The 19,241-nt window shown below is 37.5% G+C and overlaps 1 protein-coding gene and 1 pseudogene across 1 annotated transcript in view; both read right to left on the bottom strand.

Moving 5' to 3' along the window:
* Positions 1–1,226: 1,226 nt before the first annotated feature.
* On the bottom strand, positions 1,227–4,368 carry LOC111898266 (heat shock 70 kDa protein 1-like; annotated as a pseudogene).
* A 2,622-nt stretch (positions 4,369–6,990) lies between these two features.
* The window catches only part of LOC111898265 (heat shock 70 kDa protein 18), a 33,431-nt gene continuing 21,180 nt past the window's right edge, over positions 6,991–19,241 (bottom strand). Inside the window, exons 4-5 of the mRNA XM_042898394.1 lie at positions 7,745–8,497; positions 6,991–7,693 (exon numbers count right to left, since the gene is read on the bottom strand). Coding sequence (XP_042754328.1) covers positions 6,991–7,693; positions 7,745–8,497 — 1,456 coding nt within the window. The remainder of the gene's footprint in view (positions 7,694–7,744; positions 8,498–19,241) is intronic.

Here is a 19,241-nt window from a genome sequence, read left to right on the forward strand (position 1 = left end):
AGCATTTGGCTTTTGGACCTTTTCTAGCAATGGAAAGTCATAAATGTGGAAACTTTATGACTTAAGTCTAGATCTAAGCTTTCGACAAAAGGTCTTAAGAGATTAAGTGTTTAATGAAATGTTGGGATCAATCAACGTATGTTGGGCATTCCTGGGAGTTATCTTGGCGTACTGGACTTGAATTGCATATGTTGGGCGTACGCAAGCAATCTTGGACTTTGGCTTTCATTGACCGTTGACTTTTGACTAAGTTTGACCTTGGGTCAAATTTGAAGTTTTCGGCTATTGATTAAGATTTTATCTGGTTCTAGTGTTAGTGGATTCGCTGGCGCAAGCAGTGCAAAAAAAGGGATCATATTGCAGTGTTTCAGAGTTCTTCGATTCATGTGAATTTTCCTCACTGTACTTATAGGTTAAAGGCACCAATTCCGATCCACTAGGTTATGTATCCTAGTATAAGGATTTGATGTTGTTATGATCTGTAGATCTACTTGTTTGCCTGTTAACTAGTTATTTGTTATGTATATGTTGACATATTATGGTTTTCGGTTGAGGCTCTACTACTATGTGTGTGAGCCAATAGATCGGGGGTAATCCAGTCCGATGACTAAGTGGACCAAGGCATTCCAGTCCGATGATTGATTGAGCCGGGGGTAATCCAACCCGATGGCTGTGGACCCATGGGTATTTCAATCATCTGAATACACCCAACATGCTTGTTTGTATATTCAATATGGCACTAAACGTTTGTTTGTTTGGTTTTTTTTTTTTTTTTTTTTTTTTTTTTTTTTTTTTTTTTTTGTATTGTCGTTACCCCATTAGTAAGTCATAACCCTAAAACTTGCAAAGAAAATGGGAAAAAGCCCACCAAGCAAAAACCTAAGAAAATTTGGATATAAAGGATGTTAGTCGACATAAAACTTCAAACTTTGCAAAAAAGAAAAAAAAAGTTATTAAGTTGCCTCTGTTTCTTTTTGGTTATTTTTTTCTGTTACTTACATATATAATCGAAATTTGCCAAACAATCAACATCGACCGTGATAAATACAACTTGGAGCAACATAATCATATAGAAAGTCACTCCATGTTTGAATACATATGATTTTTATTTTATTTTAGTTATTCGATATCAAATAATCACTTGTGAAACACAAATACAAACAAAAGGTTGTCAACAAACAAATATAAAATATCAAAAATGGCATATACTCCATAATGTACCAAAATCATACACCTTGCATTAGCCAGCTAAATAGTAATTAACCACATCAATTGATCATTTGATCTGATCAAAGTGATACAATAAAGTTTTTGGTTAAATGTTTTGAATTGGTTAGGTTTCAAAAAGTTGTATGTTTACTATTTAACATCATCAAATGAAAAGAAAAACGACCTTAGAAGATACCTTGCGTTTAACGATCATGATATGAGAACTAAAACTTTGGCATGCACATAGACTCAAGGTGTTCCTTCATTCGCTCAATCTCATCAACAGTTGCATTTTGATTGTCCTCAATCCACTTAGTGGCATCAGCAATAACATGCTCCATTTTCTTCATGTTGTATATGCAATCCTCCAATGCATTAAACGCATCTGCTTTCTTCTTGTATTCTTGATCCTCCTGTTTATACTTGTCAGCATCTTCTATCATTTTCTCAATCTCTTCCTTGGAGAGTCTTCCATTTTCATTGACAACTGTCAGTTTCTCCGTCTTACCTGTCGATAATATCTGTGATGTCACTGTGAGGATACCATTGGCATCTATTTCAAAGCACTCGGTGATTTCTATAGCTTCTTTTGGAGCTGGTGGTATTCCAGAAATTGTGAACTTCCCCAAAAAATGGTTATCAGTAGATTTGGCTCTTTCACCTTGATACACCTTGGTACATGCTGCAGATTGGTTGTCATTACATGTAACATAAGTTTTTGATTTCTTTGTAGGTATTGGAGTGTTACGTGGGATCACAACACTAAACAATTCTCCTTTAATTTCCACACCAAGGGATAAAGGATTGACATCCAATAACAACAAATCTTTAAAAGACTTGTTGCTGTTGCTACTGAGTTTATCAGCCATAATAGCAGCACCATATGCAACAGCCTCATCAGGGTTTGTGCTCTTCGATAAAACCTTCATGTCAAAAAGTTGTTGCAACATAGATTGAATCTTCGGTATTCTACTCGATCCACCTACAAGAATCACCTCGTGCACACATGATTTTTTCATCTTTGCATCACGTAAACATGCCTCCACAGTCTCAATGCACTTATTGAAGGAACCCATGTTAAGCTCTTCAAATTTAGCTCGACTGAACTTCATACAGAAATCAATCCCCTCATGCAAGCAATCTAAGTCGATTGAAGTCTGAGTATTGCATGAGAGAATCCTTTTGGCTTTCTCACAAGCACATCTCAATCTCACCAATGCTCTTTTGTTCCCAGTTATGTCCTTATTCTATCTTTTGTTGAATTCCCAAACACAGTGTTCCACCATGCGGTTATCAAAATCCTCACCTCCCAAATGAGTGTCACCACCAACGGCTTTTACCTGAAAGGTATCCCCTTTAGTAATGGTCAATATAGAGACATCAAAAGTGCCACCACCAAGATCAAAGACAAGCACGTTGATCTTGCCATTAATGTCAGACTTATTGTCAAGACCATAAGCAATTGCAGCTGCTGTAGGTTCATTGATGATGCGGATGACATTAAGTCCAGCAATGGCTCCAGCATCTTTTGTTGCTTGACGTTGTGAATCGTTAAAGTAAGCTGGAACTGTTATCACAGCATTTTTCACAGGTTTTCCAAGGTATGACTCTGCAGTTTCTTTCATCTTGACAAGAATCATAGATGAAATTTCTTCAGCCAAAAACTCCTTCTGTTTGCCTTTATAGGAGACAACAATCTTTGGTGTGTCGGCAGGCCCTTGTATGACCTTGAAAGGCCACAACTTCATGGCATCCTGCACTTTGGAATCGCTGAATCTTCTTCCAATCAACCTCTTAGTATCTGAATATCCACAGTTAATTAAGCCAATAAGCAAGTGAAAAACAACTATGTTAGTAAACATTTTGAATCGATAAAGCAAAGTAATATGAGGACCGCTACATAATTATTTTTAGTCAGGGACTTTTTATGTAATTTTCATAATAATTGAGGACCGTTACATAGTTATTTTTACTCAGGGAGGATTTCTGTAATGTTTTTATACTTAAGGACCATTAAATAATTAGACAGGGACCATGTCTATAAGTGTGTCATATTTTAAGACCATTTTATAATTTGTTTTTACGTATGGACCATTTCTGTAAAAGACTACAGGGACCAAAAATGTATATCATGCAAATTAAAAACTGCAGGGACCAAAACTGTCATTTAGGGATTTCCTGCAATTTAAGAGGGATATATAACGACACTATATGACAAGTTTACCCTTTGAATCAATGAAGCACAATTTTCGCAATATTTATTGTTATTGACAATTAGACCAAAACCCTTCAATTCACATAACAGTATAACACTTTAAATTAAAGAAATTTTGAACATTTTAATAATTGTCCGATGATAAAGAATAGCCGGTGTATGAAGATGGAAGCAAAAAATTAACTAGGGCCTTTGGGAAGAAAGCAAATAAAGAGGAAAATCTTGCAAAATGGATGTCTGAACTCTTAACCCATACACCATACACTATCTCACGTAACCAATTAAGATAATTTTTATAGATTAAGTAAAAAAAATAGCTAGTTATAGCTGTATGTATTAAGTGTTGAGCTCAATCAGCTCATTAAGTCCATTGAGTAAAAAATGAAACAACACCTGCTCATGTAATGTAATCGAGATTGTTGCCATGCCAGTTAGTCTAGTTTTTCCACCCAAACCACAAAAGCTCTAAAACCCTAAAATGGAGCTTTTGGGTAACCTTGCTTCATGTTTAACAGGGATCAAATACTTCGGTAAATTTAAATGCAATTCATTATGCATAATGTTCATTCAGAACAATACTCTTCGATGGGACTCTGGTTTTTGACGATTCGAATCTACTGAACTGTTTCTTACGATTCCTTCAGCTAAATATGGAATTTTCTTAAGCTTGATCATATTAAATTAACTACGTTCAGTAAAAACTAAGAAACAAATGCTTACCATATATTGTGTTAGCAGGGTTCATGGCCCCTTGGGACTTGGCGTCATCTCCGATGAAACGTTCTGAATCGACAAAAGCCACACAAGACGGCGTGGTTCTGTTGCCTCGATCATTGGGAATGATTTTGACGCGATCATGCTTCCAAACGGCGACACACGAGTAGGTTGTTCCGAGGTCGATGCCGATAGCCGGTGCGTCTTCTCTTCCGTCCATTGCAGTCAAAATTCAAAACAACGTCGTCCTTTCTTTTCACTTTTTACCCTAACATATTTTTAAAGAACGAATTTCCAGTCTTAAAACATTGATTTATGAGTAAACTACACAATCGTCCCTGTGTTTTGAGATAATTTGAAGGTTTAGTCGCTTTTTTTTTTTTTTTTTTTTTTTTTTTTTTTAAGTATGATGGTTTTAATAGTTTTCATGTTGTTGCACATTTTGCCCCAAAAACATACAAAATAACTATTTTATTGTTATTTAAATTATTTTTAGCCTTTTCTATTATTATCATAATACATATGTTATTAAAATAATAGTGTCTCACCCAACACCCACCCCACTTATGCCATCCCTTTTATCCCCTCCCCACCACCTTTGTTTTCTCGGGGAAGATAGTCACTTTTTAGTGTCTGAATCTTTAAATAATCATCTTAAAATGTTGTCTCTTGTTCCTTTCACAACATATCTAGCAAGGCTAATGCTATGATTACCTAAACATGAATGAAGTTCATCTATAATCAACTTATTTGGTCTCAAAATAAATCAACTGCAACCCAAATAAAGCCATCCAGACAATTAGCCAATAAAAAATATTGGCCGAAAATTTGTATACATCGTATAAGTTGACGTAATTCAATCGGAAAGAATACATTAAGACACAAGTTTTTGGAAGGGACAATAATTTTATACAAGAAATAATAAACTCATCGAATTTCAAATTGATTCTGGAACTCATAAGAGAAATCTCATAAAGCCCTAATTTAAGTAAGCCAACCCTCATGAGGAAATGAAGAAATAGTAGTCGATCCTCTACCAGAAAAGAAAAGTTTTATTTTTTTGTTTTGTAGATGTGAATGGATCTTCGTTCTTGATATTTAGCCCCTGCAAAGTGGCAAGCAACAACTATTACTACAATTCTAGCTTCTCTCATATTATAATGTTAGGGTTTTAAGTACTTTGACAAACATTAAACGATTTCACATAGAGTAATAATGCAAGCAGACGACAAGAACACAATACTTAATATGGTTCACACGATCAGAATGATCGCTAATCCACATGGAAACGGAAGAGAGTATTTAACTAAGGGGTTGGATAAAAAGACATCACATATTGCAATATGGAAAACTAATTAATTTTTTTAATATTTTTATTGCTGATCGTGTGAACCATAAAAAGCTACCTCGGGCTCCCCTTAACTGTTATTTAGCTTAGCTGTTATTAGAGTTGGCTTGCAGGGTACGCAATATAAGGCCTTAGTTTTAGCCATATTATCTACATAGAATTTATGTAATTATAAATAATAAGTCATTCAAATTTTGGTACAATATTCATGTAGTTCATGTGGTTTAAGGATGCCCCTTATCTTATACCTCTAACCAAACCGCCTAGGTTTGATTCCCTTTTGTATGCTATTTTCCAAGATAAATTCTTTATTAATTACAATAAATTTATTATTATTATTATTATTATTATTATTATTATTATTATTATTATAAAGGTTCCTCCTTTTTATTTTTGTATAAAGTCTGATATATGTTTGGACCAGTTGTGATATACATAAGGTGAAAGACAAAATCACTCCACAACTCAACAATTTCCCACTTGAGGTTGTTCAACCAATTTGTTTGCATCTAGATATGTCAGTCAAGCAATATGTATGAGTAAGTTATGTTCATGGCCGCTAAAAGATTGTATTTACATTTTACATCTGGACTAGGTTGGATCCATATGATCAAAGAACGTCTTCCTTATCAAAGTAAATCAAAACTCACTATCAAGGAACTTCTCAGTGTATGAGTGGAGTCCTAGCTCGATTTATCTTTGCTTTCTAACCTTCATTATCAAGGTCTCTACTTCTCTTGCATGCTACTTTTGTCACTAAAAAGGGACTAAACTATGCAAAGAAAATTACCCAACTCCGAAGGAAACAGAGCCATGCAAAAGACCGACGTACTCATGTGGTTTGACGTCAACAATAAATTTATAATATTTCAGCAAAATTATCCTAATTAAGGATATTTGATCATTTATGTTCAAATAACCAATTTGATATATACTGTTTAAATTAATCAATCAACATAATCAATAGTTATTATTACTACAGCTCCAGACAACAAAAACACATTGAATGACACTCTCCATTTTAGTTATACAATGTCAATATCAAAAATTACTTTTGAAACAAACATAAATATGTTTTTTCCATAATTACCCCAAAAGATAATGATTATATGATATAAAATCATAATTTTATGACATAAAACAATGAACAAAATAAAACTTATTAAAAGAAAAAGATAGCCTTTAATTATGAACAATAGAAAGATTATTAAAAGGTAACAAAATGAGACACCTTGCATGAGCAACCAAAATAGCATTCCAAATGAAAAGTAATCAAGAACAACATAAATTAAACCGATCAATCGATCATGTTCATAACTGATCAAACTGATACAAAGCGGTTCTTGCTTCAACATTTTTTATAGGGTCGGTTTTAAGAGGTCACGATTTAATATTTAACATCTCATCTAAAGAAAACAAAAGAACACCTTGAAAGATACTTGAGTTTAACATACATTATTTACAAACTAAAACTTTGGCATGCATATAGACTCGAGCTGTTTCTTCATGCGATGAAGCTCATCAACAGTGCAGCTTGGTTTTGCTCGAGCCACTTGGTCGTATCAGCAATTCCACGCTTCATTTTCTTCAACCTCTTACAATTCTCCATATTTTTGATCTTATTCTTCATGTTGTATATGCATTCCTCTAGCGCATTGAATGCATCTGCTCTCTTCCTGTATTCTTGATCCTCCTGTTTGTACTTGACAGCATCTTCCATCATCTTTTCAATCTCTTCCTTACAGAGCCTCCCATTTGCATTAGTAATTGTAAGTTTCTCTGTCTTACCCGTTGATAATATCTTTGCTGTCACTGTCAGGATACAATTTGCATCTATTTCAAAACAATACTCGAGTTTTGCATCTCCTTTTGGACCCGGTGGTATTCCAGAAATTCTGAAGGTCCCCAACAAATGATTATCTGTAGATCTTGTTCGTTCACCTTGATACACCTCAACATCTACACAAGGTTGGTTGTCCCGGGATGTATTATATATTTTAGATTTCTTGGTAGGTATTGGAGTGTTCCTTGGGATAACAACATCAAATATGTCTCCTAATACTCCCACACCAAGGGACAAAGGAGTGACATCCAATAACATCAAATCCTGACAGCTCTTATCATTCTTACCAGTTAACTTTGCAGCCATAACAGCTGCACCATATGCAACAGCTTCATCAGGGTTTACACTCTTGCATAGCTCCTTCCTTTCAAAAAATTCCTGCAACATACTCTGGACCTTTGGTATTCTAGTTGACCCACCAACAAGAATCACCTCATTTACACACGATTTCTCCATCTTTGCATCACGTAAACATGCCTCCACAGTCCCAATGCACTTATAGAAGGAACCAATGTTAAGCTCTTCAAATTTAGCTCGACTGAACTTCATACAGAAATCAATCCCCTCATGCAAGCAATCTAAGTCGATTGAAGTCTGAGAATTGCATGAGAGAATCCTTTTTGCTTTCTCACAAGCACATCTCAACCTCCCCAATGCTCTTTTGTTACCAGTTAAGTCCTTATTCCATCTCCTCTTGAATTCCTGAGCACAGTGATCCACCATACGACTATCAAAATCTTCACCTCCCAAATGAGTGTCACCTGCAACGGCTTTCGCCTCAAGGGTACCACCACCTTCCGCCATTGTTAATAGAGAGACATCAAAAGTGCCACCACCCAAATCAAAGACAAGCACATTAATCTTGCAAGTGATATCTGACTTATTGTCAAGACCATAAGCAATTGCAGCTGCTGTAGGCTCATTGATCATACGAATGACATTAAGTCCAGCAATAGCTCCAGCATCCTTTGTTGCTTGACGTTGCGAATCGTTAAAGTAAGCTGGGACAGTTATCACAGCATCTTTCACAACTTTTCCAAGGTATGACTCAGCAGTTGCTTTCATCTTCCCAAGAATCATGGATGAAATTTCTTCAGCCAAAAACTCCTTCTCTTGACCTTTGTAGGAGACAACAATCTTTGGTGTGTCGACAGGATCCTGTATGACCCTAAAAGGCCACAATTTCATGTCATTCTGCACTTTGGAATCACCGAATCTCCTTCCAATCAACCTCTTAGCGTCTGCACATACTCGGTTAATTAGATAGCCAAAAACTTTCAATGATAAATTGACAAAGTAAAATGCAGAAGAATTTGGAAAGAAACATCAAGTAGAAATAAACAGATATATATATCCTAGTTTCCAACAGAAAGATAACCAAAGCTCGTGCTTATAGTAAATGCATTCGAGACTTGTTGATTTTTGGTCCAATGTATTCCACTGTTCCCAAAGAAAACCAGTCATGTATGATGTATGTAATTTGTTGTTTAGTTAGTTTTCCCTCAAACCCATGAATACCTAAAACCCTAAAAACCTAAAATAGAACATCTGGGTCAAACTTGTTTCAACGAGTAGTTTATAACAAGGATCAAATGCTTCAGTGGATTTGATTATGACTCAATTTACCGAAAATTCATTCAGAAACAACTTTCTTAGGATACGACGACCATTCAAATATATAATGAACTGTTTATTACAGTTCTTTTCTTATACTCAATACTTAATCATAATAACATTAACAACATTTATTAATAACTAGGCTAGCTTACCAAATATAGTGTTTATTAAGTTCTTTTCTTATACTTAATACTTAATCATAATAACATTAACAATTTCTTTTTTATACTTAATACTTAATCATAATAACATTAACAACATTTATTAATAACTAGCACAAGGCCAGCTTACCAAATATAGTGTTAGCAGGGTTCATGGCCACTTGGTTCTTGGCGCTATCACCGATTAAACGTTCTGCATCACTGAAAGCAACACAAGACGGTGTGGTTCTATTGCCCTGATCATTGGGAATGATTTCGATGCGACCATGTTTCCAAATGGCGACACATGAGTAGGTTGTTCCGAGGTCGATGCCGATCGCCGGTGCATTGTTTCCTTTGCCGTCCATTGCGGTCAAAATTCAAAATCAAGTTATAGCTCTGATAATACAATACGATAGATTATAGAATTTTCTAACGAATAAACGAATTTGGTTAAATACATAGATCATAGCATTTTCGAAAAAGATAAACATACGTTTTAAATTTAGAAGATTAATCTAGATATTTAAAAGAACCAGATAATATGGATATTTTGAATTTTCTATAATTATTAAAAATGATTTTGGGAAAAATATTAAAAATTGAGAAGGTGTTTTAACTTACGACATTTTAAGAACTTCACTAATAAATGAAAATAATTTTGACACATGTCACTCTCTTATTGACTTGGTCACATGTCATTTTTTGGTATTTTTGAATAATTGTTTTTTTTTTTTCCATTTCACCATTTGTCGTTTTTTAATTTTTTTTTTAATTAGCACATCATACTTACACCTCAATTAACAATTGTCTTAATTGAAAATAACCAATAAATTACAATATCAGTACTCATATGGTATTTAATATGTTTCATTTTAAATTTTAAATTTTAAATCTACAATTTCAAATTTAAATAAAATTTTGTTTAAACTTTCATATTTGATTTTTTGATTTATCAAACCCATATAACATACGGGTCTTACATCTAGTTAGATTATTAAAAACACATCATTCCTAATAAATGAAAATAATTTTGATACATGTCACTCTCTTATTAACTTGGACACATGTCATTTTTTGGTATTTTTGAATAATTGTTTTTTCCATTTCACCATTTGTCATTTTCTATTTTTTTTTTTTAATATTTTTCTTAATTAACATATGATACTTACACCTCAATTAACAATTGTTTTAATTGAAAATAACCAATAAATTACAATATCAGTACTCAGAGGCAATCAAACCCGTATAACATACGGGTCTCACACCTAGTTAGATTATTAAAAACACATGAAAATGAGAAATATCGTTAAAATTACTTACTTAATTGTTATACAGAGAAAACAAAATATTTAAATAAGTAATTTTAAGGATATTTTCATTTTTCATGTGTTATTAATAATGTAATTTTTCCATTTTAATGTGTTTTTAATAATCTAATTTTTAAATAAATAATTCTAATTGTGATTTTAATAATCTATTCACCCCCGGGTGAATAGAGAAATTAGATTATGAGTCTCCTCCATGACTGTCTGTCTGACCCCACCAGACATCGGAATCCATACCCGACCGCATCGGAGCAATAATTCCCGGTTATCCTGCACAAATCGGGTGTTCTCACCCTTGATTCTCTCCAACTTCCAGTTCTCCGGTCGCATGCCCTCAACCTGAGCAACCCTGATCAAGTTCACTAGCGGAGATTCCACCGCTATCCACATACATACCGATGGGGTGGAAGACCCAGCTGACTTGCGGCTCAAAGCATCCGTGTAACGACCATAAAATTCAAGCCAATTTAAACTTTTCAAAAACAACCCAATTTCATAAAGTTATTACCAAAAGGTTTTCAATACATTTATTATCAGAGTATTTTCCCAAAACCACATCATAAACACATAAAACATGAGGAGCGGTACGATCACGCCTTTGCCTTGCCACGGTCTCCTGAAGTACCTGAAACATTTTAAACCATAACTGTAAGCCCGAAAGCTTAGTGAGATACCCCCAAAATACCAACCGCATATACCATACACATAACATGCCATATCATAATAGAACATAGAACAGCCATGCACTTCAGGTCTACTGTGTGACTGGTCCGCCGCACCGGGCCTTCAGTCTACCTGGTCCACCCTCTGAGTCTTGCCATATCCATCGAGTATGCAGTGTGGTTGGTCCGCCCGCACCAGGCCTTCAACCCACCTGGTCCACTCTCTGAGTCTACAGTATGACTGGTCCGCCCGCACCGAGCCTTCAGTCCGTCTGGTCCGCCCTCGTGGGGCCTACAGTGTATCCGGACCGCTCGTTGGGCCTTCGGGATATCCGGTCCACCCTGGGTATGTTGGCGTACAGCACAAAGCAGGACCCGCCTCAACCCAACCCCAGCCAACCAACCATGTGCACATAAACATATAACCACATAACAATTAATCATCAGTCAACCGATCTAGCAGATCACGTACATAGCATACTATAAACAGGATACCGACCTAACCGGTCACTAACATATACCATCCTAACTACCAGGATGCAAACATAGCAAAGCAATAACACAACAACAGTACCCGAATTACAATCCGATAAAGGGCCGGCCTTGGTGCCTTAGACCCTGTCGATATAGTGAGGATAACTCACCTCGCAACTGCCGAAACTCTGAACTGAAAAGCAGACTCCCGAATCACCGACTCACCGAAAATCCCGAACTAGCCAACATAGCAGAAATAACCATTAGATCAATCACATTATCCTTCCAAGGGTAAATTGACCAATTACCCTTAACTCAATCTGGTCCAAGACTAAGGCCCAACACTAGGTAAGCTCTCAAGCCCACTAATGGCCCAGTTTGCTATATTGGGCCCATTGCTTTAATGGGCCTCATCCTAAGCCCACAATATAATCCTTGGTCCATATAATATGATTTATGATGGCCCACTAAGGCCCAAATAACCAAACATGCCCCAAACCGCGGCCCAAAAATCATGATCCATACAGAAAGATTACGTGAGGTGTACCTCAACGTACGCTTAGCGTACTAGCTCTATGACCAGTATGCTAGGCGTACCTGCACGTACGCTCAGCGCAGTGCTCTGTTAAGTCATTTCCTCATTAAGTGCTTACTACTCCACTCCAAGGGCTACAAACTCAGATCCAGGTCTTATTTCACGACTTACTATAAAGTCACTGACTTGGTGACGTAATATGGCTCAAACCAACTCAAACTTCCAAAATGATCTTCTACATCCAAGAAGAGGACTAGATCTCATGCATGGGCTTAATAGAATCCCAAAGGTTGGAACTTTACTGCTTATGGGACTCATATGACTCTAAGGGAGGCAACCCTGGTCTTAGAAACGAGCTTAACCTGCCAAGACCCAAACTTGGGACCAAAAAGGTCCATAAACTTGAACTAGAGGAGATCTAAGAGATTAATCATCAAGCCCAAGACTTTTTACCTTGTAGAGGTCCGAAATGAAGCACTTAACCCAGATCTACAAGCTCTAGCTTCAAAGGTTTCTCCTTGCCAACCTTCTTCTCCTTGCTTCTAAGCTTTAACCCACCAAAATGGGTTCTCCAAGGTCAAACACACCCAACAATGGAGTTGGGACGGCTCTCTAGGGTTTCTGAGAGTAAGAGAGTGTTTATGGATGCTAGGGTGAGAACCATTATGTTCCTTTTATAGTGCTTAACCCAAAAAATTAGGGTTTTGAGACTCTGAGCGTACGTTGGGCGTACTCCTTGTACGCTGGGCGTACGCCTTGAACAACCGCGTCCAACTTGCCCCATTACGCTGGGCGTACCCACGCGTGTCCCATCTTGCATGCATGGTCTTTTTCTCCACTTTTTTCCATTATGGGCCATAAATGTCCATATCTTTAAAGCATCAAAACTCCTTCATTCTAGATCCGATTCTATTGAACTTGATATCCCCGAAAAGGTAGCTAGAAGATCTTCGCTTCTAGCAGCACACCCCGATCCGAAACCTTCCTGAATAATAACCCATCGCTCATGAAAGACCGAAACGCCTTTACTCTTGATCTCGGGAACCCATCAATAGATATTTTAAGAACGGGGTGTTACAATTCTCCCCCGCTTAAATTAGGCTTCGTCCTCGAAGCCTACTGCAACATACACAACAGAACAACCCCTGCACTGCAGATTCCGATTTACCCATCAACTCAGGTTCTTACAACCTTACTATTGTGTCTTCTCTATCATGGTCTCTAGGCTCTTGGCCTCCGACCGAAATCCTTTATACCGTCTTCAGCATCTGTCCAAAGTACTCCTGAGTTTGTTAACCTGCTGTCTCACTTTCCTCTGTTCCAAATCTCTACTCTGGAGCCACTAACCTCCTCCTTTTCCAAGGAGACTGAAAATATGTCTGAGCATCACTCAAAATTGCCACTACCTCGACGAGCAGTCAACCCGCAGATGCTTCCGTATATATGGTACAATCCAGTGCCTCATACTAATGACTGTGGCACGGCGGTCATCCGTTTACTCCACTTCCTCCCATAACGGAGGACCCACGCTCCTTCCGGAGCTACATACCTTTTCCTTTCCAGGAAATCCACCCGACAACTCTTATGCGCCTGCGCGTGTCACTGAGCTAAACCCTACTCTACACTATCCATGTAGCCACAGCTATTTCCGAACTTCACCTACTCTGATTTTACCCGCAAAGACTCTCGAGTCCATGCACTGCCTTCCACTAACATGATCAAAACTTGGGGCCAGACCATATCAATTTCCATATCCTGGCGACATATTCTCTCATTCTCCTCATACTGATCCACTAACACACAAAGAGTCTTCAGCATGACTGGACCGCCTTACCAGGCCTTCAGCCAATCTGGACCACTCTCAGAACCTTCAGCATGTTTGGACCCCCCCCCCCCCAGGGCCTTCAGCCTGTTTGGATCGTTCTCCGAGCCTTCGGCCTGACTGGTACGCCCACAGGCCTTCAGTCTCCCCGGACCGCTCAGACTATCGTGTCTCATCCCGAACTATCCTTCCTGGGACTCTCTCCCGAGCATACTGTTCTAGCCCTCAAGGGGTGAACTCTAACTCCATTCCGATCCCGGAATCCTTTCCATGGCCTAACCTAGGCCTAACATCAAACATTATCTACCCTGAATCCATGGTCTGCTTCCTGCCCCCACTAGTCTGTCACTTACTCATACCAGCCCACACTCTTGGCTGACTGAAACACCGCCGACTTCCAAATTAACAGTTAATCAAATTCAAATACTTGTCGATCCTCCTGAGAATTTTCCAACTCTCCCCCACTTAGAACACTGACCTCCAAATACCGGTGACTCATCCGGCCGAGAACAATCATCTCTATCCCAAACCTTCCTTATCCATAAACTGCTTTCCTCTGAACGAGTAACCTTCACAAAACTACTCTCCCAACATTTAAACATCTCGAATCCCAAAGGAGTCTGACTTCCAGCTGAACACTTCTCATATCGCGAATGCTATACTCAACAATAGGACCATACAACCAAATTCTGACCATCAATCCCTTGGATAATAATGTTGGATTAGGTGTCTAAGCCCATAACTATAATTGGTATGTACTTGAATTGATAGCAGCACAGTCCTTTTGGGTTGCCCTCAAACCTAGCAACCGGACAAGGAAATTATGAAAGGAGAGATATTAATTTATTATAAGATTAATAAATTAATATAAATGAATTTATTAATATGTTAAAAAAAATTAATATATTAATTAGAAATCATTATGTTTAATTAATAGTTATCCAGAAATTAATCAGAATTAATTTTGGGTTTAAAAGTATTAATTATAAAGTGCAGGGACTAGTTTGCAATTAACTGATAGTTGATTGGAAGGATCCAGAACCCCCTTGGAAGGAGGTGGGCGAAAACCCTAGGGGAAACCCTAGAGAATTCGTCCAAGGGGTCCAAGATAAGGCCCTTGGGTTTTGCTTAGGCCCTAAGCAAAGGATAACTAGGGTTTCCCCTAAACCCTAGATCCTTCAACTATTTAAGGAGCCTCCTGGCTCACATTTTACTGTCACTAATTCTTTGGAAGAAACCCTGGCCAAAATTGCATACTCTCTCCATCTTGTCTCCTTCTAGTTTCATTCTTGCTAGTTCTTGGGTGTGATTCCATTAGAGGCATTACACTTGTGCTGCTAAGATTCCAAGAAGATCAAGATCAAGATCAAGAGGATTATCAATTGTTTGCTATAACAATTGAAAGGTATGTTAATCTTAAACCCTAGTTTGTTAATTTCGAAATTAGCCTCTCTCCTCTTGGGTTCTTATTTTGCAATTCAAAGTTGTATGTTCAATAGTTAAAACATAGATCCAAAGTAGGTTGCATGTGAACTTAGGAACTGTTTTCTAGTTTATTTGTTTTACCTAAAACCCATCAGTGGTATCAGAGCCATTGTTTGTTTTAAATTGAATTGCTATAATTGTTGAATTGCAAATTAGGGTTTATAGCTATTAAACCCTAAAGACCATTTTTTTGATTTCTAGGGTTTTGGATCAAAGGGTTTTCGAAAACCCTAGCCTCCAAAGAACCCTAATCGAAATTAGGGTTAGGGTTTTGAAAACCCTAGCCTCCTCCCTTGTAAATTTCGAAATATGCTAGATATTTTAGGGTTTCTTGTTTTGGATAATTGTTACTTGATTAGATTAATTGGATAATTATCCTTACCCTAATTTTTGAAATTTAGAGGGATAAGGATTAGGATTAAATTAATTGTTTAATTTAATTAGATAATCCTTACAAGATTAATTAATAGATAAATATTAAATCTAGTTAATTGGTTTATTTAAATTTAAAATTTAATAGTTTAAATTTCGAAATTTATATAAACCCTTGGAGTTTTAAAATGTTTTAAAACACACCTTATATATATATTATAATTAAAAGTTTAATATTATATATGTATAAGAATATGGTTAGTCAAATCGTTAGTATGTCTCATTCACGAAGCTAGTCTATAAGGGGGTATAAGGAAATTGCCTATAAAATGGTAGTTGAATGGGTGTCCACTCTCACCCACCGCTTCCTTGATTAGTGGAGGGTCGTTAGCAGAATGGATTTAATAGGACAACTACTTCTCATTAAAGGTATAATGTTATTAAAGAAAGTACTAGAACATTATTTTTCAAAACTCCAACTCTAGTTACTTTAAGAAAAATGTGAAAAGTATGCTAATCCATGAAATTGCACATTATGCTTTATTGGTCGTTAGTGGAGCGTGTGTGGTTAACCAGCACACCAAAAGGCACTAATAAAGAGTAGTAATGGGTATCTTATAATTATCATTTTGATGGAGTGTGTGTGGTTTACCGGCACATCAATAGTTAATCATAAAGACAATAAGGTTACCAAGCACATTTGCATGGTTATTCACATCTAGTTTGTGATCCTCGGTATCCCAGTCACAAATAGTAGACCATAATCCGAGATTAAAACATGCCATTAAATAGTTTTAATGTATCTCAAAAGAATTAGGAATTTCATTTCGTTTATTTTGTCTAATGGTGGAATTGGTGAATCATCATTCACCTACCTTTATGAGATTTGAACTTGGATCTCGGCATCCCATTTCTAAGTTGTAAATCTTCATAGTTGGGTCCTAACCTTGATATAATATCTTTGGGTTATTATATTGAGGTGTCTCGAAATCTAAACTAAAGCTATCTTTCTTTTCAGATGTCTACTCCTGGCAACACTTCTGCTTCTTCATCCTCCAGCCACAACTTCTCTTTACTCAACATTTGCTCCAAAGTCGTTATGGATGGCTCTAACTATAAAAATTGGATGCGTAACATCAAGATGGTGCTTAGATTCAAGGACAAAGAGTATGTCCTTGAAAAAGAGCTCAAAGAACTTGATGAGTCCAAAGCCACTCCCAAAGAGTATGCTGCCTACAAGAAGCACTATGATGATGCTACCAAGGTGGCATGCATCATGGTCCAACCATGTCCCCAAAACTGCAAAGGTACTATGAGGACTACTGGCCTTTTGAGATGAACAAGGACCTTATGGAAAAGTACCATAAGCGATCTCGTCAAGAAAAGTTTGAAGTAGTCAAGTCACTCATGGCTTGCAAGATGAAAGAGGGGAGTCGGTTGTGTCTCATGTGCAAAGAATGCAACGCTACATAGAGCGTTTGATCAAGCTCAACATTCATTTTGATGAGGAATTGGCCATTGACATGGTCTTGAACTCGTTGCCTGATTGTTATGGTCAGTTTATCTTAACTTACCATTTGAACAACACTGAGCAGACATTGGCCCAATTGCACAACTTGTTGCAGACTGCTGAAGCAGGGATGAAGGGTAAAAGTATAGCCTCCACTCCTGCAAGTGCTCCTGTTCTAGCTATTGGACAGGGAAAGGGGAAAAAGAGGAAAGGTCCTCCTAAGCAAAACTGGAAGGCAAAGGTCCAAGTAGGGTCATCTAGCAATGGCCCGAAAGCTAAGCCCAATGCTTCCATTCCCCATGTCTCTGATCTAAAGGAAGCTGTTTGCTTTTATTGTAATAAAAAAGGGCATTAGAAGAGAACCTGCCCACAATATATGTTGGATATCAAAGATGGCAAAGTGAAGCCATCTTCGGCAGGTATTTACACTATTTCTTCTAATAACTCATTATCTCCTCGTTCAAGGGTCCTTGATACAGGATGTGGTTTTCACATCTGTTCTGATTTGCAGGGGCTAAGGGAAAGTGAGGAGATAGAGCGAGGAAGGATAAACTTGATCATGGGAAACAAGAACTCTTCACCAGTAACCAAGATCGGAGTTTATCAACTTTTTCTTAGTAATGAAGTTAGATTAGATTTATTGAATTGTTGCTATTCGTTTGAGATGACGAGAAACATTATTTCATTTCATGCATTTTTCAGACAAGGTTTTAAATATTCTTTTAATGATTTGAATGGTTCAATTTCTGTTTATAAGAATGGTGTTTTTGTGTTTGAAGCTTTACCTTGTGATGGTGTGTATGAAATAGTGACTTGTGTTGATAGCTTAGGAAATAGTGTACTTAATATTGACATGTCAAATAGTGTAGACAAGGCATGCTTGTGGCATTGTCGTCTTGGACACATTAACAAGAAACGCATAGCCCAACTCCAAAAGGATGGAGTGTTGGAATCATTTGACCTAAAATCAGATGATATGTGTGAATCTTGTCTTTTGGGAAAGATGACAAAATCCCCTTTCATAGGGTCTTGTGAAAGAGTTGAAGGTCTATTGGATCTCATACACACAGATGTGTGTGGGCCCTTCAGGTCAACCACAATGTAACACCCAAAGTCAGGAAGGCCAAGAAAGGAAGGAAACCCTAATTTTAAGGAACGACTTGGCGAGTCCAAGGAGGAACTCGACGAGTTCGAGCGGGATCCGGGTCGAGGAGTAAGTGACCGACTCGGCGAGTCGGCCAAGGAGACTCGGCAAGTCTAGTCTGTGCGAGGAAAACCCTAAATTCGGGACTTGGAGCCTATTTAAACGTCTTATTCTCTCCCCTAGGGTTCCTTTACTGCCTCTTTCACCCAGAACATCGAACCCTAAGCCCCATTGTTTCTCATTCAAGCTTCCAAGCCATTTTTGAGTGATTTGAAGGAAGAAGAAGAAGGGGAATCATTGAAGCTTCAAGGATTGGCCTTAGATCTGAAGATTAGGTAAACCTTCTGAGTTATTGAAGGTATTAAGTCATTTTCCTCCTTTAGATCTATTATGGTTGTGAGTTTTGGGGGCTTTTTAGCCATGATTAGCTATCCATTTGAGTTAGAAGCCAGATCTGAAGTTGCTACTTCGAATCTAAGCATATTATGGTCTTGAGAAGCATAAAGTATCTGTCCTTGAGTTGATTATGGAGCCTCTTTGCCTTAAACCCTAGTTTATGGTGTATTTTGCCTAGATCTCCTTCTCTACACGTAAAGTTTGCAACTTTACGTGAGGAATAGGCTTGGGAAGGGTAGATCTACAGTTTGGAGTCCATGCATGACTCAAAAGTCCTCTGCATGTATGAAGATCTGAATGGACTCGACGAGTAGCATGAAGATTTGGTGGAACTCGACGAGTGGGATGAACAACTCGTCGAGTCGGATGGAGTTGGGCAGGAACTCGGCGAGTTGGAAGAACAACTCGGCGAGTCTGTTGAAGATTG

This window comes from Lactuca sativa, chromosome 9, assembly GCF_002870075.4.
Source record: "Lactuca sativa cultivar Salinas chromosome 9, Lsat_Salinas_v11, whole genome shotgun sequence".
Taxonomy (NCBI): Eukaryota; Viridiplantae; Streptophyta; class Magnoliopsida; order Asterales; family Asteraceae; genus Lactuca; species Lactuca sativa.